General features: G+C 34.9%; 1 protein-coding gene across 6 annotated transcripts in view; it reads left to right on the top strand.

Moving 5' to 3' along the window:
- The window catches only part of DPP10 (dipeptidyl peptidase like 10), a 1,394,248-nt gene that overhangs the window by 1,057,354 nt on the left and 315,244 nt on the right, over positions 1–21,650 (top strand). For all 6 annotated transcript variants that reach the window (XM_017947907.2, XM_017947910.3, XM_017947911.3 and 3 more), the window contains exon 5: positions 8,348–8,422. In XM_017947907.2, the coding sequence (XP_017803396.2) occupies positions 8,348–8,422 (75 nt within the window). The remainder of the gene's footprint in view (positions 1–8,347; positions 8,423–21,650) is intronic.

The following is a 21,650-nucleotide window of genomic DNA, read 5'->3' as shown; positions in this document are numbered from 1 at the left end:
AAGCAAGGAAAAGAGAGAGGAGGTGCCAGGCTCTTTTGAACAACCAGCTCTCATGAGAACTGATAGAATAAGAACTCACAATGATAAAAATGGCACCAAGCCATTCATGAGGAAGCTTCTCCCATAACCTAAACACCCATCATTAGACCCCCACCTCCAACACTGGGGATCAAATTTCAATATGAGGTTTGAAGGAGTCAAACATGGAATCTGTAGCAATATCAAATATGGTATCATTGAGAATATGTAAGAATATATTAAATCTGGCACAATTAAATATCTTTTTTATTTGCTAGCCTATGTTTTCTTCTATTTTTTGGAATTATTAATTATAATGCTAAATTAAGGATGTTATATAAACCTTAAATGAGCCTTTAAACCATCAGCTGTCAGGATGATTTAGTCTTTGAATCACTATTATTTTTCTATTTCTATCTCATAAAAAGAAGTAATTCAGCCATGGTAAAAAAAAAAAAAAAAAAAAAAAGGTTTTTTACTTAATGTTGGACATTATAGTTTCCCTTTTTTTATAAATATGGGAATTACAAAGCTTTTGGTAACCATTTTTTTCTTACACTAGAAATAAAATCATACCACTAATTGAAATACAATGTGCTCATTATGTTTTAAAATAACAACTATATTATTTTTGTTCATAAAATTATACTCTGTAAAATGTACCTGATGGGATATCATAAGAAGAATGAATTTAAGTAACTGTATTGGACAGCTCCAGTCTACCCATCTTATTTTATAAGTATTATATTACACACATTGTATAAGGCCACGGCGAGGAAAACTCATCCGGAAATTCTAATGTCAAACTTTTTAGGACTTCCGTAGCTTTTATATGTTGTATTCTTTCATGCAGCTGTGCTTGAAGGTAACAGCAACATTTAAGAAAAAAATACTTAATATATGATGATTATAAAGCACTAAGACAATTGGAAGAATCATTACACCAGCACAAACTGAACTTCACATAAATAATTTGCATAAATATGTAAGTTACAATATTCCTTTTTTTCTTTCATCAGCCCATAGCTTTTCCAATTTATTGAAGTGTTGGGTGGAGAAATATCAACATTACTCTCAGAGTCACCTTTTCTACCCTATTGTTTTAAGTTATTAATCGATTTCAGTAAGCATTAATTTCCACTTTCTGTGGAAAATAAAAATTGCTTTTTAAATGTTTTAGTGTGTGGCCTATGATATAAATGAATAGAATATTATTTTGGCTGTTTACATTTATTGAGCAATAAAAATATATGTGCATCAGTCTATATGGATTAGTAGGTATTGATTCAATAGTTATAAAAATTACCTGGTTGTATCATGGCATTTTCTGCTTTGGGTTGTTTTATTAAATACTCCAGTATCACAAAATGCATGTTAACAAGAAAAAATATATATAGAGAGAGCATCTATTATGTTTAAAAAATATAGATATTGCCGATGTCAGGAAAGAGATACAATTTAAGCACGATCATAATTAATTGGTCGGCTAAGAAAAGAGAACATGAAGAAATACACAGTAAAAAAAAAATTGATTTTAAAATTTCCTGCATACGTACCCAGTTCTAGCTACAGTGAACAATCAAGACTTTGTTTACAGCTAAATGATAAAAACTTATTTGCTTCTTCTCTGTTCTTGAAGCCAGACAGTGAAAGAGAACCTGTCTTTTGCATTATTCTAGGGACTGCTGCCTCCTTTTCCAGCTTCTCTTGATTTCCCTTTTCTTCTTTTCAACCAGATAGTAACCTTTCTCCCTCTTCTCCTCCATTTATGGTCCACTGGCTTTCTAAAATCCTTCCTCATGCTTACACCGGGGAATCTGGTCATTAATAGATGCACTATGAAGGAAGCATTTTCATAATATATACTTAATTTACATGTTTCAAAATTAATATTTTTCTGAAATGATAGATGGCTTTTCTAAATATTTTTGTCAGGTATCAATAAACTAATAATGAGATTGAGTAGTGAGGGAAGTTATACCCTAAATAAATTAAACATAAAGGATGGCCGGGCATGGTGGCTCATGCCTATAATCCCAGCACTTTGGGAGGCCAAGGCAGGCAGATCACGAGGTCAGGAGTTTGAGACCAGTCTGGCCAACATAGTGAAACCCCGTCTCTACTAAAAATACAAAAAATTAGCCAGGCGTGGTGGTGGGCACCTGTAGTCCCAGCTACTCGGGAGGCTGAGGCAGGAGAATTGCGTGAACCCGGGAGGTGGAGGTTGCAGTGAGCCAAGATAGCGCCATTGCACTCCAGCCCGGGTGACAATGCAAGACATTTTATAGTGCTATGTCAAATGACAAAACAAAACAAATGAAACATAAAGGATATGTGTGTGTATGTTCAGGGAGTTTGATGGGCTGGAGGTTGAGGGAGCAGGGAAAATATCATACGATCCAAGAAGACTTACATTTTTGTCTCCATCATTCACTATCTGTTAAAAATGTACCCATCTGCAATTTCAGAATTTTTCAGCCAAAGATCCTGGAGCATGATTTTCTTTTATTATTTTGTAAATAGAGATGTCTTTAGATGTTTTTATTACCAGCTTATTCCAAGATCTGGAACAATACATATCCCTACTGTACAGTTCCTAATGTTCTGCCATTTCTCAATGCTAAGGCAACCAAGTCCTTCATAGCAACTTGTGTTAATTTTAACTGCATCTCTCATTCTCCCTTTGCTTAGTCCTTTCTCAGCCTCAAGTCATACAAATGAATATTTTATATTTTCTGGCACTTCTGACATTTAAGTTTGTGTTTAATGATTTCTTGCTATGATCTTTAATATCTGACATCTTGGAATACCATCATTATCTCATTTCTACCTCTAGTTATAATGTTTCTGACAAAAGTGAATCATTGTAATGGAGCCTCTTAATAGGGACATTACTGTGGCAATAAAAGATGTAAATTGCAGTTCCAAACAACCTAGAAGTGCAATCACGAAACAGTGATCAATTGTTAGATGAACGGCACATGTAATTATATACATGTGAGGTCAGATGAATCACTTGAGCTAAGAAGGACAGGAAAAGTTTAAAGGAGGAGAAATAGAATGATGCTTCAGAGAAGCACAATTTGAATAAAGAAAAGGGAAAGGTGAAGGTGATATAGCAAATAGAGGAAGTTGAACAAAGGTACAAGAAAAAGAAAACATGCACATTTAAAGAATACAAGCAATGGTACCCAGTGCTCTTAACTGCATGATTACTGGCCCACCCCGGTAGACCATGTCATTTGGGGAACTTGTTCCTTTTCTTTAGAGGGGATGGGTTTACATTGAAAATAAACTTTCATCTAGTACTCTGTATAAATGATTAAAGATGAGACTTTCTGGCATCTCTCTTAAACTGCAGGCTTTTTATCCACAAATCCTGCACATTTCCTGTTGGCTATCCTTCAGGAGCTATAACAATAATGCATATAAAATTTGAATGTCTAAAACTTTCCTCAAAATATGCCTGTTTTTCTTTATTTTCCCCAGTGAGAATGTTACAAAAGCAACATTCACCCAATGATAAAAACTTGAAAACCTGGAGTTATTCTGTATACTTTCTTCTTTCTCCATCTTAAAATCTAATCCTTATTTATTTTTTTTTTTTGTACTTTATTCACAACCTCCCCTGTACATGTCCCTTTCACTCTTTGCCTCTGCTTCTTCCTTAACTTCTTAACATTGCTTTCTTGGATTGTCATGAGCCTCTTACCAGCTGTCATGAACTCAAGATGTCATCAAATCTAACTAGTTTTTCACCCAGTTGCCAAGGTAGTAATTCTAAATTCAAACCTGATTTTGCTTCTTTCTTGGCTTTCAGTTTTACCACTTATGAAAACAGTAATAAGCACTGGCATATTCATGTTGGCGTAATGCGTACTTCATACATAATAGCAGTAATCTATGGAATCATCCCTCATCTTCCCAGGAATTGTTTTTAAGCTACTTGTGCATTTTTTGAAGGTTATTCTCATATTGTAGGTTGTAACTGCATTTAACTCAAAAACACTAGAAGATAAGGTTTTCTCTTACGTTACCACCAAATAGATGAAAAGAATATAATTCTGCTTTTTAAACCTCATAGCATTGTCTTCTTTCTCCTCACCCATCCTTATGGCAATTATTACTTTACCAAAAATTGGCAAGCTTGTAGGCTCCAGAAAGAATCTGGACCCCAAGTATATTTAAGATTGAATCATAATTTTAAAATTATAAGATTGTAAATTAAATTTTGCTTTCTAACTTTTTTTGAAAAAAGTGGAAAACTAGCAACACTGTGTGTATTTTTCTATAGGACGTTGTATCTGGAGCTGAGGAGCTACTGGGCTCTTTTAAATAGGCAGTCTGACTACTCCATCTCTGTTTGATTCTTACGCAGATAGCTTCATTCTTACTCTGCATACCTAGTGGTTTAAAGCATCCATGTTTTGTACCCTGGCTCTACCACTGACTAAAGAGGTTCATGACACTTGTCTTATCCTGAACAATATGGAATGGAAAACATCCTACTGGGTTTGGTTTCCCAACTCTGTGGCACTTTCAGTGTCTCCCAGGGGTCTTGTTGTACAATGAATGTTCAATACATAAGATTCACTTGAATGGAATGATACATAAAGAGGTACCACAAAATGTTCCCAAGCTGCCTGAAAGCATACATTTGTTTCTCTATTTGATCAAATACCTTGTCTTTCTTGCTTAATTCATCTAGTTAATCACCTGCATATTCACTTTACTCTGTTTATCATACCTTGCTTGCCTTCAACAGAATGTACATAGATGGCAGGATTCATGCATTTTTTTACCCTTTGTACCTACTGATGTTGGATGTCAAAAACTGCACAGGCAGGCACCATTGCTGAGTAATGGCAATGAGCACATGTGGAAATTACTTTTGCATCCTTCCATTTCAATGGTAATTAAGTTGTTAAATATGAAAATACTGTAATAGCATTACTGGCAATAATCAACTTCCCCAAACCACAAATTGAAGTCATATTAAGTTGAAATTAAACCCAAACTACTTCATGTCTACAATTAGAATCGGTGTTGACTAAGATGTCTCCTGTGGCTGCTAGAAAGAATTAATCCCCCAAATGCAATAGATGATAACATTAAGGTCATAAACTAAGAGGGATTGACCTAAGATTTCCAACATCTTCTGTCCTGTTGCCTAAACTGCCAAGATGCATTTCTTATTCGTGTATCATCAGTAAGTTTCTCTGCAGCATCAGTGACCCGTCCACAACTCTTTAATTTCAGAGAAGGTTCAGCAGCTTGGGCCCCTGAAAAGATATTTGGAAGGTTTCCCAGTTTGTGTGCTGCATAAGCTTGAGGCAGTAGAGTGATAATTAATAAAGTACCAGACTGGATAATTGTAGGAACTGTAAAAGATACTAAAATGTTGTCACCAGAGGCACAGACGCACCTATGAAAGCGTGAAGTTAATTTGTGTGAAGAACATCACATGAGGGTGGATGAGGACGAGGGAGGTGAGATTTCCTTTAAATTAGTTCAGACTTTAGACAGAGAAGCGCTCAAAAACAATAAAACCTACTGCTAGTGAGATAATGCAAGGCTTATGAAAAGAGGCCCTCCTGGATTGTCTTGTTATGCATGCTTCTCTCTGACCTTGGGAAAGGTATAACAACTGCAATATTGTAGGACAAGCATGATGATATTGCCCCACCAGTCTTTACATAACAGCATACCATTTGATACTGTCCCCTTAAACATTTCCTTAAAAGCAATACACCTCCTGATACTATAATGTTGGATACTTTATGTATCTAGTGTCACCCCAAATTCCCCATAGGTTAATTTCTATCAAATTTCAATATACAATAAAGTAATGAGAGAGAGAATGAGGTTGTATCATAGTATTGCCCTGAAGACTATTTAAGATCATTGATAATTGCAAAGGTCCTAGCAATTTGCAGATCACATGATAGATGGCCAATCAATGGTAGCTGCTAATGTTGTTATTTTCATGGTTATTTAAATGAATCTTTTAAAAAATTTAAAAAAAAATTCTTGACGTGAATTATTGCCAATGAACACTGTCATCTTCTTCTAAAATGCCTTATATGTAGATTGTATAAGATAGGTGTAAACTCCCATACCTTAGCATTGTCACATGGTGAGGTCTCCCTGAGCATTCCATTCTCTTGCATATCTGGCTCAGGAATTAACAAGCTATGTCATTCCAAAAATGATTCTCTGATACCAATTGAGTGCTCCACAATTCAATTCAATACTGAGACTAATTACTAGGAATCAGCATAGACCCCACAGTTAAGGAGCTCAATTCCGCTGGTCTGTCCTCACCTCAGATGCCAGCTGCCAGTCCCTGGTCCCAACGGTACGGAATTATGTCCAACCTGGCTACAAACATGAGGGTTTTTATTACCCCTTTTCAGGCTGGAGAATGTCTTAGAATAACTCAGAGAGCTCAGACAAGAGTCATTCTTATGAGTAGCAGTTTATTGTAAAGGCTACAAATGAACAGCTAGATGAAGAGATACATGGGGTGATGCCTGAAGGGGTCCCCAGAACAGGAGGCTGTTTGTCTTTGGACTGGGGCACATCACCCTCCCAGTGCATCCGCATGTTTACCAACCAGATGGTTCCCTCAACCCTTATCATTCAGAGTTTCTAAGCAAGGTTTAATTACTTAAGCATGATTTAGTGAATCACTAGCCAGCTGCTGAACTCGGATCTCTGGCTCTTCTCTCCTACCAGATCTTAGAATGGGGCTGAAATTTCTAAATTTGTAATCGCATGATTGATGTGACCTGATGACCAGTTAATCCTGAAACTATAAGCTAACCCTTCCCCTCACAAAGAGTCCTCTGATGTTGCAGTCGCTTTAGCATGAAATCCAATAAAGTGGAAAGAAGTTTGCTATGAATAACAAAAGACATTTCTATCACTCAGGAAATTTCAAGGGTTTTTGGAGCTCTGTGCCAAGAACCAGAGAAAAGGCCAAATATATATTTTATTATACCACCCAAACTTGCCACATATGGATTAGTCTGAATTTCTTATCCTATTCATTGTGTTTTGGGGTCCCTGTGTCAAATAAACACAAACAAACAAAAACAAAACAAAGAAACTCTGGCTTTACACTTTTCTGGACTCTACAGAGAGCAGTCTTATGGAAACTATAAGGTGTGCGTAATTGTTTATGTACATATTTCTCTGCAAATACCATGCAAAGTGTCTATTGTGCTTAAAATTTTATACAATTGTGTTTTTTTGTTTATATTTTGGAGGTTTTTGATACATCAACTCAAGGTGCTTGCCCTCTCTGTAGATATGAATTAGACAAGGGACATTATTAGACATTAGACAATTAGACATTAGGCAAATTCAAGGGAAATCTTTTCTCTACCTTGAATGTATTTGTTTCTTTGCGTAGTTTAAATTCCTTCTGTCCTCAAATTTGTTCAATTATTATAGGCTCAAAATTAGTCAAGTACAGTGTAGTAGTTTTTGTTTGACATCAAATGCCATGTTATGTATTTCTGTTTCACCCTGGGGATTTCCTTTAAAGAGTTTGCCTTTAATGTTAGTGTCTTCTTTAAATATAAACATTCAACCAGTAAGAATACAAAAACACAGAGACAGAAAATTATGACAAGCAGAATGTCAATACTTCTTTTCCTTTTGATTAATCTAGTATGCAAATATAAAAGCATTTTGGTTACTCAGGAATTTCAATAGGCCTTTGAATTTTTAGAATAATAAAAATATTGGCAGGAGGTGGTGGCTCATGCCTGTAATCCCAGCACTTTGGGAGGCCGAGGTGAGCGGATCACGAGGTCAGGAGATCGAGACCATCCTGGCTAACACGGTGAAACCCTGTCTCTACTAAAAAAAAAAAAAAATACAAAAAATTAGCCAGGTGTGGTGGCGGGCCGCTATAGTCCCAGCTACTGCGGAGGCTGAGGCAGGAGAATGGTGTGAACCCGGGAGGCGGAGCTTTCAGTGAGCCATGATCACACCACTGCACTCCAGCCTGGGAGACAGAGCGAGAATCTGTCTCAAAGTAAATAGTAATAATAATAATAATAACATATTCTTTAAGAGATAACATATAGAAAGATATATTAGCAAACTTTTTCTTGCTGAAATGTCTAAAATGTCCTCTTTAAGTTTTTTATATTCATCCGAATAATCATACAGACATACGTGCAAATATATATATAATACAAAAGAAATGAGAATGACATTTTATAGTGCAATGATAATTGAGTTTTTAAAATATATTTGTACATCCAAGTTCATGTTAAAAAGCTTTTAAATATAACTTTTTATTTTCTTTTTCTAGGTAACCTTCAAAGCATCAAGACATTCAGTTTCACCAGATTTAAAGTATGTCCTGCTGGCATATGATGTCAAACAGGTAAAGGAGTGATCTTCTTTGAGAATACTTTTCTTTGTGATGCATTGGGGTGACAATTCATAATTTTACTCAGCTATAACTCACCTAAGCAAAATCTGGCATATCTAGTAACTACAGGAGGACAGTAATGACTACTTTGCATAAAAGGTGTTTGAAGGTAATGTCCAAAGATCTTTCATATCTATATAGCAAATAATTGGGACAATTTGCCAAGTGCCTGTGCTGATCCAAGTCCATCTCTTGGCAGAAGATAATGTGGCAGAGTTTAGCAAATCCAACAAATGTGGGCTTGTGAAAGTTTCAAGATAAGCCTTACCATATGCTTGAGTGTTTCATGTGTGTACAGATTAGAGACTTTTCTAGTGGCTATGCCTTGAGCTTCAGATGTGTATATTGGGAAGGCACCTGCTGAAAACATTGACTCAGATCATGGTCTAGGGATTCTTTAGTGGTATTTGAATGTCAGCTTGGGGTTGTAGAAAATTTTGCAAATGGGGCAAGCCAAGAAATTAATTCTGAACAAATAAAATGTTCTAACTGAAATTAGTGTTTCCTTATTCCATGTGAGCCCTGAAGCACAATTAGAGCAACATGGAATTTCACAGTTTGAAAGAACTGCTATTTGATGGCTTTAGTCTTTTGGAATATACATGTGCTATATTTTTTAGGTTATATTTTTTGACGTAAGTAATTTATGCTGTAAAAGACAGAGGAATTTTAGTCAAAGGCCTCTTTTCCTAGTGTAGATGTTGGCCTGTTTTCTTATCTTTTGCTTTGAGTTACCTTTATTCATTGGGATTTTGTAAATCATATGTTATAGTAAGAAAAATGTTTGACTTTTATAAACTAAAATATTATACTAAAAATTTCTAACATAACATTATCTAAATAATTTAAGCTTGAAAAGTCTGCTGTATTAAACTGATCATGAACTTTAGAAAAATTAGGTTTCGGGAGCTATTGTAATGAAGACTGGAACTGGCAGTAGGACAAACACATAGATCAATGAAAGAGAAGAGAGAACCCAGAAATAGGCCTTCAAAACTATGCCTAATAGATTCTTGGCAAACGTGCACAAGCAATTTAATGGAGGACAGTCTTTTCAACAACTAGTACCAGAACAATCAGATATACATAGGCAAAAAATAAAACCAAAAGCCCACAAGAAAAAAAAGCATCATATTGGCTTAAGCCACACACCTTATACAAACTCAGAATGCATCATGCTTTTAAATGTAAAGCATAAATCTATACAACTTTTAGAAAAAATCTTTGGGATTTAAGGCTAGGGAAAGATTTCTTAAACTGTATACCAAAAGCATAGTCCATAGCAGGATACACTATTGCTCCATAATAGACCCTGTTTTCAGGCTAAAAATACAAATTACAGTCTAGAAGAAAATATTTGAAATTCACATGTTTGACAAAGGACCAACATTCATATATAAAGAATTCTTCAAACTAAACAGTTAAAAATAACAACTATAACAAAAACACAACTATTCAATCAGAAAGTGGGCCCAGACATGAAGAGACATTTCACTGAAGATTTACAGATGGTAAATAAGTACATGAAAATATTTTAACATTAGTAGCGAATAGGTAAATGCAAATTGAAACTACAATAGAGTATCACTACAAATCTATCAGAATGGTTAATTTTTGTTTTTAAAGTGACAGCACCAAATGATGGCAAACATGCAGAGAAACTGGATCATTCATACGTTGCTGTTGGAATGTATAGTGGTACTGTTGCTTTGGAAGATATTTTGAAAGTTTCTTTAAAACCTAAGCATATACTACTATCCGACCTAGCAATTAAATTTCACTAGACAATTGTTCCAAGGCATTTATTTATCCCAGATAAATAAAAAATAATGTTCACACAAAAACCTGTCTGCAAATATTTGCAGCAGCCTTATTTATAATAGCCAAAAACTGAGACAGCCCAGATGTTCTTCAAAGGGTGAATGGCTAGATGAACTGTGGTCCATTCATCCTATGGAATAAATATTCAGCAATACAGAGGAACAAGCTTTCAATATAGAGAGCAATGTGGATAAATCTTCGGAGTTATGCCAAGTGAAGGGAGAAAAAACAGTCCCAAATATGATTGTTTGTATGATTTCATCTATATAACATTCTCAGATTGACAAAATTAAAGAAATGAAGAAGAGATTAGTAGTTTCCAGGAGAAAAGGAGGGAAAAGGGAGCAGCTTTTTTAATTTTATGGGACAACAAGAGGGATCTTTGTGGAGACAGAAATGTTCTGTATCTTGATTATATAAATGTCAGTATCCTGATTCTTTTCTTGACCTGGTTGTTTTCTTGACCAGGATTTCTTGTAGTTTTATGAGATAGTATCAGTGGGGAAAACTGGGTGAAAAATACATGTAATCTCTCAGTATTATTTATTACAATGCCATGTGAAAATAGTTATGTCAAAATAAAAGATTTTAACTTAAAAAAGCTGTAATTTTAAAAACATCCTAAAATAGGCAAACGTTTCTTTTTGTTGTTGTTGTTGTTTGTTTGTTTTGTTCGTGGGGGGGACAGAGTTTCACTCTTCTTGCCCAGACTGTAGTACAATGCATGATCTCGGCTCGTTGCAACCTCCACTTCCCAGGTTCAAGCAATTCTCCTGCCTCAGCCTCCTGAGTAGCTGGGATTACAGGCATGCACCACCACGCCCAGCTAATTTTGTATTTTCAGTAGAGATGAACTTTCACCATGTTGGTCAGGCTGGTCTTGAACTCCTGACCTCAGGTGATCCACCCGTTTCGGCCTTGCAAGCGTGTGAGCCACCATGCCTGATGGCAAAAGTATTTTTGTTTGTTTGTTTTTGTTTTTAAATTCAATTTCAATTTATTTTATTAAGTGTATGGATTATGCAAGATCATTGAAATCTTTTGCCCCAAACAAGTTACTGGAAAGAGGTAAAAAGATTTTAGTATGCATTTCCACATTTATAGTTTTATGCAAATCTAATACAGTTTTTAAAGATTAGTGAATGAAAATAGTTAAAAGTAGTAAAAAAATGATCAATTATTAAATAAACTAGTGAAATTACTTTGAGAACTTTTGTATTCTTGTCCAAGTCAGTCAATTTCTGTCTAGAAGAACAATTTTTGCTATTTGCTTTCAGGGAAGTTGGTTAACTGTCTATGAAAAGTAAAACTATTAGGTTATGCCAGATCATCCCTGATAGCATCACTAATAAAAATTGCTTTTTCACCTTATTTTTAAATAGTAACATTTTTGTAATTTAGGTTTATGTTTTTAAAATGTGGAATAAGGAGCATAAAACCAGGTTAACTTTGAGTATTTGGACAAAATAGAGCACAAGCTTATAAAAATATAATTAATAATATAAACATACTTATGGACCAAACTTCATATTCTTATGGTCTTTTTTTCTTATCAAGGAAAAATAAAGATACTTCATGACAAAATAACTGGAAGTGAAAGAATGCTAGCATTTAAATCAATTTTAGAAACTTTATTTTACTATTTTATATCATTTCATTTATTTATTCATTTTATTTGTTTATTATGTCCCAGGTGCAATTGCTGGACTTTACATTATACAGGGCATATTTGTAGTTGTGTTCACATAAATTGAATTATCTCCTTCAAGAAATTTATAACCAGGAAGAGGTGATATGACACAAACATTTATATCCACAACATACAACATCATGTTATGTATCATACATATGGTCATATGAAAGAATAAAGGAAAACTTTTACTCAGGGTAATCATGTTAGAGAAGAACCATATGCTGGACTTTAAAGAGCAGACAGGTAAAAATGAATAGAAAAACATTCCAGGTGGGCAGAAAACATAAAACCTCAAGGAGGCAGCATTAAGTCTTTGAGGGATAGCAGTCAATTCAGACTCGCTAGCCAATTGCTGGACAATTCAGAAAGAGAAAAAAAAAAAAAAAAAAGAAACCTGTAAATCAAATTCAGCTAAAATTATAGAACGTTCTGTTACATACAGTTTATACTGAAAAAGCATTTTAATTTATGTCTCTTGTTGATTTTAAGAGTTCTTTGACCAGGCATGGTGGCTTTCGCCTGTAATCCCAGCACTTTGGGACGCCGAAGTGAATCACAAGGTCAGGAATTCCAGACCAGCCTGGCCAACATGGCGAAACCCTGCCTCTACTAAAAATACAAAAATTAGCCGGATGTGGTGGCGGGCACCTGTAGTCCCAGCTATTCAGGAGACTGAGGCAGGAGAATCTCTTGAACCCGAGAGGCAGAGGTTGCAGTGAGTCGAGACGGCACCATTGCACTCCAGCCTGGGCAACAGAGCGAGACTCCATCTCAAAAACAAAACAAAACAAAAAAGAAGAGTTTTTCATATATTCTAAAGAGTAGATTTGTATCAGATATATATTTTGGAAATATTTCCTCCCACTCAGTGAATTTTCTTTTCACTTTCTTGATGATATCCTTTGATTCACAGTTTTTCAAAATTTTGGTGAATTCTGATCTGATCTTTTCTATATTGCATATGATTTTTGTATCATATCTAAAAATCCATTGCCAAAATCAAAAAAAGTTTTATCGTTTCTGTTCTTTTCTTTAGTTTGTTGATCCATTTTGAGTTTATTTTTGTATATTGTGTGAGGTAGAGTCCAGATATTTTCAGTCTCATGCTACATACTGAAAAAATTCTTTCTGCTTTTTTTGTTTTTAGATATTGAAAAGCTGGTAGGCAGTGTATGACCTATTATGTTTCCATTTTTATTAACACAGGGATGGATTTTTTTTAAAAAAAGACTAATTGTTAAATGGTTAGATTATATATAGCCTACGTACTAATCAAACACACACACATCACAAAATCAGTATTAATTGTATATTGCTTCTTAATAAATTGCCCAAAACTAGTGAGTTTTAAGGAAGAATTTACTGTCACAGTTCCTGTGGATCCAGAGTTTGGAATCATCTTGGCTGGGTGATTCTGGCTCAAGATCTCTCATGAGGTTGAGCCCAGGTTTCAGCTGAGGCTACGGTAACATGACAGCTTGCCTGAGGCTGGGGCATACACATCCAGATGGGATCACACCCATGTATGGCAAATTGGTGCTGGCTACTGACATGAAGCCTCCAGTTTCTCCACATTGGCTTCTTTACGGGGCTGTGGGAGCCCCTCCTCATAATGTAATGCCTGGACTTCCCCAGCGTGGGTAATTCAGAGGATCAGTGCCTTGGATGGCCTATCCTTGATTGTCACCTGTCATTTTCACAGGACCTCTTGGTTACACAATTCAGCTCTGTTTCATTGTTGGAGAAGACTAGTAGGGACTGGGTATCTTTGGGAACCATCATGAAGGCTGGCCAACATAGTCCCCAAATGTTTGTTTTCCCTGCTACATGCAAAATGCTCTCACTCCCTCCAAGGCCCTGCATATTTTCATCCATTACAGTGTAACAGTTCATCAAGCACATCAAGTGAGGGTCTCACAGAGACTCCTCAGGCACGGTTCCTTATCTATAGCCCCTTGTGTATGCTTGTGTATTCATAAATAAAATTTCATATATCAGTATGCATTCATATTCTTATAATTGTATAAATATAAATATATACATATATTGTTGATATATAGAGGTGTAGATATTTCTTTTAATATGTGTTTTAATCCATTTAAGCTAACTTTTCAGTATATGTTCTCAGTTTTATTAGTTTTGTTGGGAATAATATATGTATACACCATTTTACGTTTTGTAGTCTTGGTATTTTGTTAAAAAACATTCACTTGTTGAAATCATTTATTCATTTTACATTTTATTTTTCTTCCTTTAAATATATCACCAATTGAGGTTTTCAGTTTTGTTTTGTTTTGTTTTTTGAGATGGAATCTCACTGTGTCGTCCAGGCTGGAGTGAAGTGGCATGATCTCGGCTCACTGCAACCCCTGCCACCCCCCAGGTTCAAGTGATTCTCCTGCCTTAGCCTCCCGAATAGCTGGAATTACAGGCATCCGCCACCATGCCCAGCTAATTTTTGTATTTTTAGTTGAGATGGGTTTTTGCCATGTTGGCCAGGCTGGTCTCAAACTCCTGACGTCAGGTTGTCCATCCACCCTCCTCAGCCTCCCAAAGTGCTAGGATTACAGGCGTGAGCCACCGTGCCCTGCCGAGGCTTTAAATTTTTTTTTTTTATTTAAAATTTGAATTTGGGGATAAAATTTATTTTTACTTTGCTATGTTTCCTTTTTCTCTAGGCTTGCTAAACTCCATCAATATGATTAATACATAATTGTATTATTTTTCTACTTTTGTATGTTTTTATCATAGATTTTCCATTTTATTTTCAATTGTTTATGGTGCCAAATGATTAAAACCAATCTTCCTAAAATATCAAATAATGGAAAAAATATTCTGTATGAATAAATATAATCATAGCCAGTAATGTAGGTCGACTTCAAAAGAACATTTTTGATGAATTATCAGGAAGCCACATAACACAATTAATAGAGATGTTGCCTGAATCATGGGCATCACACATATCCTCAGCCCTGTTTTCCCTTAGCTATAATGAAGAAGAAGAAAGTATGAGCACTTCTCAAACTCACTATCTTGAATCATTGCCTTGTGTAAAGAGAAAGACATATGATAACCAACCTGCTTCGAGGCTTCTGTGATTAGGTGAGAGAGCAACTATGAAAAGATCTAGCACTATTTTTCTTGTAGCATCAGGGTAGACTGAGAAAGCTAATTTAGTTTTTACCTCCCTAGCAATGTTCTCAATTCGAGTCAAATAAATGTCAATTATTTAGTTTAGGACAAATTTAGACAATTTTTTTTTTTCAATCAACAACTGACTTCTGTTGGCTCTGTGTCTTACTGGAAAAGTTGTTTTTTGTGGATCTAAAGTAATAGTCTGGGTGTGGTGGCTTATGCCTGTAATCCCAGCACACTGGGAGGCTTAGTTGGGTAGATCACCTGAGATCAGGTGTTTGAGACCAGCCTGGCCAACGTGGTGAAACCCCATCCCTACTAAAAATACAAAAAATTAGCTGGGTGTGGTGGCATGCCCTTGTGGTCCCAGCTACTCGAGAGGCTGAGGCAGGAGAATCGCTTGAACCCAGGAGGTGGAGGTTTTAGTGAACTGAGATCAGCTACTGCACTCCAGCCTGAGTGACAGAGCAAGACTCTGTTTCAAATAAATAAATAAATAAATAAAGCAGTCATTCTCACTCTTGGCTGTACCATTAAAATCATCTGGAGAGTTTTACAAATTATTAATGCTGAGGCCCTCCCCTGCAGAAAGTCTGATTTAATTGGCCTGAGGTATAGCCCCAGCTTTGGAGTTTTACAAACTCCCCAGGAGATAATGTGCAGTTAGGGTTGAAGACCATTAATTTTAAGTGAACTGGTCTCTTCCACCTATGGAAGACTTTCCAGATTTCAGAAAAGGGAAACACTAGAAATCAAAATAAAAACAGCTAATTATTTAAACTGCATATATTTTCTGCCAAAGTCTTTACTTGTACATGCTTAATCCTTACATCTTTTATTCATAACACACAGCAGTAGTTGGTGTAATTCTTCCTTTATTTGAAAATACAGAGACTAACTTACCTAATGTGATTCAGGATGGAAAGTTATTATTTTTTTTTCCTGAAACAATGGGTCTCAATGTATATGCTCAACATAGCAGTATCAGCATAGCCTGGGAAGTTATTAAAAATCCAAATTATCTTGTCTCATTGAAACAGAAACTCTAGGAGTGGGCCCAGCAATCTGTGGTTTGACAAGCCTAAGTGATTCTGATGCATTCAAGACTGAAAACCAGTGTTTAGGGATCAGATTCCTTAAACTGCAAGAGCTCTACCTAAGAAGAGAGCTAAGCAGCCAGAATCTCACCATATGCAGGACAAAGATTCATAGAAAATATCATTTAAGAAAGATGATCTACCCTTTTTTTCTTTAGTTTTTCACAATGATTTCTTCCGGGATTTAATGTCCAACTGTTCCTTTCTGACCTTGGATATTGCTCTAGTCACCAATTTACCCTTCAAGGTTAATGTCTGATCTGTTTTCATTATAGGTGGCATAGTGGGGTGTGCATGGAATTTGGAACAAAATATGTGTTTAAATTCAAATTATCCCTATTAAAATTTATATTGAAATATAGCATACCTATAGGAGCTTGCATATACTATGAAGACAGCCTGATGAATTTCTATAAACTAAACACCTCTTTGGTGCCATCACCCAGATAAAGCAGCAAAACATTGCTGTTCTCTCTGTTACTACGTAACAGAAGGGAGAACACTGTCTACATTTGTAAAGATTAATTCTACCCGTTTTTGCACTGTAGGTAAAGTTATACACTATGTACTGTTTTGTGTATCTCTTATTTTACTCAGTAATTAGTTCATAAAATATATCCATAGTTTTCAAGTGTTGTATAACAGATTGTACATTCCCACTATGATATGCCATTCCATTACACATACCACAACTTATCCACCCTCTTGTTGATTAGATTGTAATACAGATGTACATGAACAATGCATTATTATATAGATTATTTGTCTGATCACTCTCTCTTTCCCATCCATTACTCTGCTTCTTCTTTGACACCTATTTCAAAAAAAGATTATTTAAGAGAGCACAAACATTTTTTGGGTACTTAGATAGTGCATCTGCCATGGAAGTGTGTTTATCAGTGTAAACCTCCCGAAGTCCCGCTTCTTGGCTATTTATATCATATTTTACAGAGGAGAAAGACTTAGAGATGTCAACTAACTTCCTCAAGGGCCCCAGTTCACAGTTGCAGAGCTGGGACAGAATTGTTTTTTTCTCTCTCCAAAGTCCCTAGCTTTTTGATTACTTTGTCATTTTCAGAAAGTTTTTATCTATCTTTACAGATTAACTGTGTACTCTGATAGAATTATTTTCCTATCTATTTAAAATCTTATCAACTAATTCCTAATTAATTAATTGGAAGGCAAGTGAAACATATTACAATATATTTGTAAACATATTACAATATTTTATTGTTTATTAATCAAACGATATATGATTTTCAATACTCAGTACTTAATATACTTCTCCAGACGTAATGGTTAGACATTTTATTTTTGTATTTGCATCTTTACAACTGTTTATCAAAATAGTCGACGAAATAATCATTCTGGAATGCCTTTTAATGCCATAAAATTAAAAATATGCTTTTAAAGAAGATGAAAGCATTCCAAAATATGACAAATCATGATATGCTAAAATCTTGATGATCAGAATATTTGTGGTTAATATTTGTCATCTAGTATATTGATATTCACCATATCAGACTAAATTATTTTTCAGTATTCTGAGTCATGTATCTAAATAGTTTTAATTTAATCAATAAATCTATTTAATGTTATATATTATCCCTATATATTTGGAATTATTGGTCCATTGGAATTATTTAACAATTGTATTTTTAAGCCATCCTTAAAAAGTCAAGAGTCCTTTACCACATTTTTTTTAAGGACAAACATGAAGTAAGAAGAAATCATTAATTTTTTAACCTTTTTAAACAAATGTATAGTTTTATAGTTTTTTTGTTTGGGTTTAAAATACACCACGTCAAGTAGACTAGTTAACCATTTTACTGTCAACCTCTTTCTTAATACATCCTATGTTTGTGATTAGAAACTTTAATTAAATTTACTGTTGATTCAGCAGAATTAGAACTGCCCTCTATGCATAATGGGATATAAATTTGCATAAGAATTAGCTTTTTCTGAATGCAAGAGTAATAGTTGAATGAGTCTTTTAAATCGTGTCTAATAGAAGGAACAAATCAATTGTTACCTGGGCTACATCTGCTGTGTTAGTATCTGTCCTCTAAATTCAATGCGCTGCAAAAGAAATCAGCATTGTTATTCTCCACAGTTAGATGCATTCATTTCAGTTTAGGTCTCTACTATTTTATAGCTCTGTGTACAAAATTATTTTTCTGATAAGTGTCTATTTTAACTGAGAAGTAATCCTGTAAAATGTATCCTGCATGCACTACTGCTTTAAGAAGTAACTCTTCTCTGGTGAATTATCTAATTAAATTCTGGACCTTAATACTTCAGTGCTTTACAATTACAGATACATATTTAAGAAGTCTGTGGGAGTATATTATCTGGTTATAGAACTATCTAGGCTGTCAAGATTCATACATTTGGGGTTCACTAATATTTCAAAAAAATACAAACTCCAAGAAAGCACAGTCTGGGAAAGTTACTATGTTCAAACATGTGGGATTCTGAGTTCATCCTGAAATCCTCCTGCCTTCTAGTGCCCATAGGATACTCACCTTTCCTTTTTTGTAGCTGCTGCTGCTGAACCACCTTCCTATTTAACCTTCTCCTTACCACACAGAGATAATAAGGCATTACAAATAAGTTAGTATCAATTTTGGAATATTTCTTTTGGGTTAAGGCAAAAATTCAAAAGTCCCTAGGAGGTGACAAAAAGGAAGGAAAGAAGTAAACACAAGAAATATTTTTGGAAGCCAGTATTTACAACATTTTTTGGTGAAACTTACTAATGTATTTATCAATTTATCACTAATCAAACAACATACTTTTAAATAGCATCTTTTTATTTTGAAATAATATGACTCTATTATAGAGAATCTGAAAATACAAAATAAAGAAGATAAATATAATGCCTCTATCCACCTCTGTTTTTTAGAGAAAACCACTGTTAATGTACTGGTTTTCCTCATCTAAGTCTTATTTATTGTCATTAGTACGTATATTTTTTCTACTTATAGACAAAATTATAAAAATAGTATAACACAGTTTACTATCATGAACATTACACTATGAACATTGTTCCTTGTCTTAAATATTTTTCAAAAACATTATTTTTAATGGCTCTACAATCTTTTCATGTGGTTATATCATAATTTATTCAACTCCATTTCTTTAATATTTATAGTTGACAGATTAGCATGCTGTCACTATTACAAAAACAACTCCTGCAATGAACACTAATAAATATCTGTCTTTGTTTATTCTCAGTTAAATTAATAAGACTGAAATTATTGGATTATACGTTTTCTACATTATTTAATGTTCTCGATGCATATTGTTAAACTGCCCACTAGCAAGCAATGTAATTGTATGCTTCCCCAGTAAAGAGAAAGAATTTAAGTTTCCTTTTTGGTTTATGATACTATTTTATAGGGCACTAATGGTTTTTCTAAGGTAAATGAACAAAAATAAACAACAAAATAATTTATGAACGGGAGAATCTGTGATATGTTAGCAGATTCTGATTCCTTCTTACCACTGAAAGCTCTGTGATTCATATTCACTCTCTAAGTGCAAATATCTAAGATCAAGTCATTGAGAAAGCAAGCCTATTTTTTAAAAAATAAAATAAACACCTTCAATATCAAATGATTGCCTTCATTACTGTGGTAAAATTACACTAGGAATAATAGATGAGTAGAATTGGCAAGTGATGGAGTAAAAGTAAGTTTCTCCTCATAGAAGTTATTTAGTGAGACATATTTTAAAATTGTTACTACACAAGACAGTCCTTAATCGTAAAACATAATGGCGTCATCATTTGTATCTATCACAGGTAGTTTGTTTCTATAGAAATAATATCATGTTCTCATTTTAAACTGCAAGGTGCAGATTCCAACCTACTTCTTTAGCTTTGCATACATTTACAATATACAGGTAGATTTGAAACATGATTTTAGAATAGGTACCTATATATATAATTGTATCAACACATTGAACTCTTCTTTAGTTCAGTGGGTTCCTGCATGTGCCTGTTACTTACTTTTACTATCATGAGATAAGTATCTACAACAATAAAATAACCTGTTTCCTGATGGTGTGTTGACTGGCAAAGAATCCCCTTGCACATGGGGAGGCCACGAACTAGAAATAGGCTTAGCATGGAGAAAAAGTAGAGTGAGTTCCTATACATTTGGCAAATATTAGGCTGAATGTGAGTTAAGCAGTTTTCTCTATTATAAGGCTTTAGAGAGATTTTAATAAGTTAGTGTATTATAATTTATCAAATGGAAGAAAACATATTTATTGCACCCTGGGCTTATTTGAGACACGTCGCTGTTTTGTTTTGTTTTGTTTTGTGTGTTTTTTCCCATGGATCTATGTATGGTCTAGAACAAATAAAACATACTTTGGCCACTAGTATATTAGGAAAATACTATGATACTAAGTAAAAAGATCGTATTCTGGTCACCTAATAATGATGCACATCTGCCAGACTTCAGGTCATCAAGCAGTCATTTATTGTGATCATAGATTCTGCAGATCAGGGATTCTAGAAGGGCGTGGGTGTACCTTTCCCACTTGAGGTCTTATGTGATTGATGTCAGATGTGGAGGCTGCAGTCGGCTGAAGGCTTGACTCAGCTGGGAGCTATACTTTCAAAGTGGCTCGTTCACGTGGCTGGCAAGTTGATGCCTGTTGTTGACTGAGAACCTCCATTTTTTCCATGTGTACGTGTCCAGAGGACCACTTCCATGTCCTCATGGGAAGTCTTAAGGCTTTCCCCAGTCTCGGTAATTCAAGGGAGCCAGGCAGAGTGTGCAAAACTGTAGCCTTGAAACACATAAACTATCACTAGTACTCTAGTGTTTGTCACACAGTCACAGCTGTGATTACAGGTGGGAAAGAAGCACATGAGGCCATAAAATTCAGGAGATGAGAATGACTGATGGCTGTCTCCCTTGACACAGATCCTGAAACAAAGGAAGTGAACTGCATAAAGGTTTGGAAAATGCATCAGGAAATCACCGTAGAGTTCTGAATACTAGTTAGATCTAGTGAGATTTGATGGCTTTGAAGCTGGCTGAATAACCATATCCAGAGAATTGTGATGAATTGATATTATATGTGAAGGCCTCCATGAATAGATCAGAAACCTGTATTATTATGATGTATTAATATTTTCGTGTCTGTTTCTTGTTCTATACACTTTGAAGAGTTTAAAATAAATAGATAAAAGTATACTTATGAGCAAGGTAGAATAGAGGGTTGATTTAGAGATAATCTATATAATCAAGATTACAGATAACCTAGGGGTGGCAATGCTGACTGGAGTTCAAATGATTAAACTTAACAGTGTTTCGAGTGAATTTAAGTATGCATTTTATAAAAATCACGCTCCCAAAATGGAGCACGAAGGATAGTAATGGATACACTAACTTAAGTGACGTTATTGGCCACAGCT

Source organism: Papio anubis, chromosome 10 (genome assembly GCF_008728515.1).
Source record: "Papio anubis isolate 15944 chromosome 10, Panubis1.0, whole genome shotgun sequence".
In the NCBI taxonomy this organism is placed as follows: domain Eukaryota; kingdom Metazoa; phylum Chordata; class Mammalia; order Primates; family Cercopithecidae; genus Papio; species Papio anubis.
Note: the sequence above shows the minus strand (reverse complement) of the source record. Positions and strands in the feature narration are given on the sequence as shown.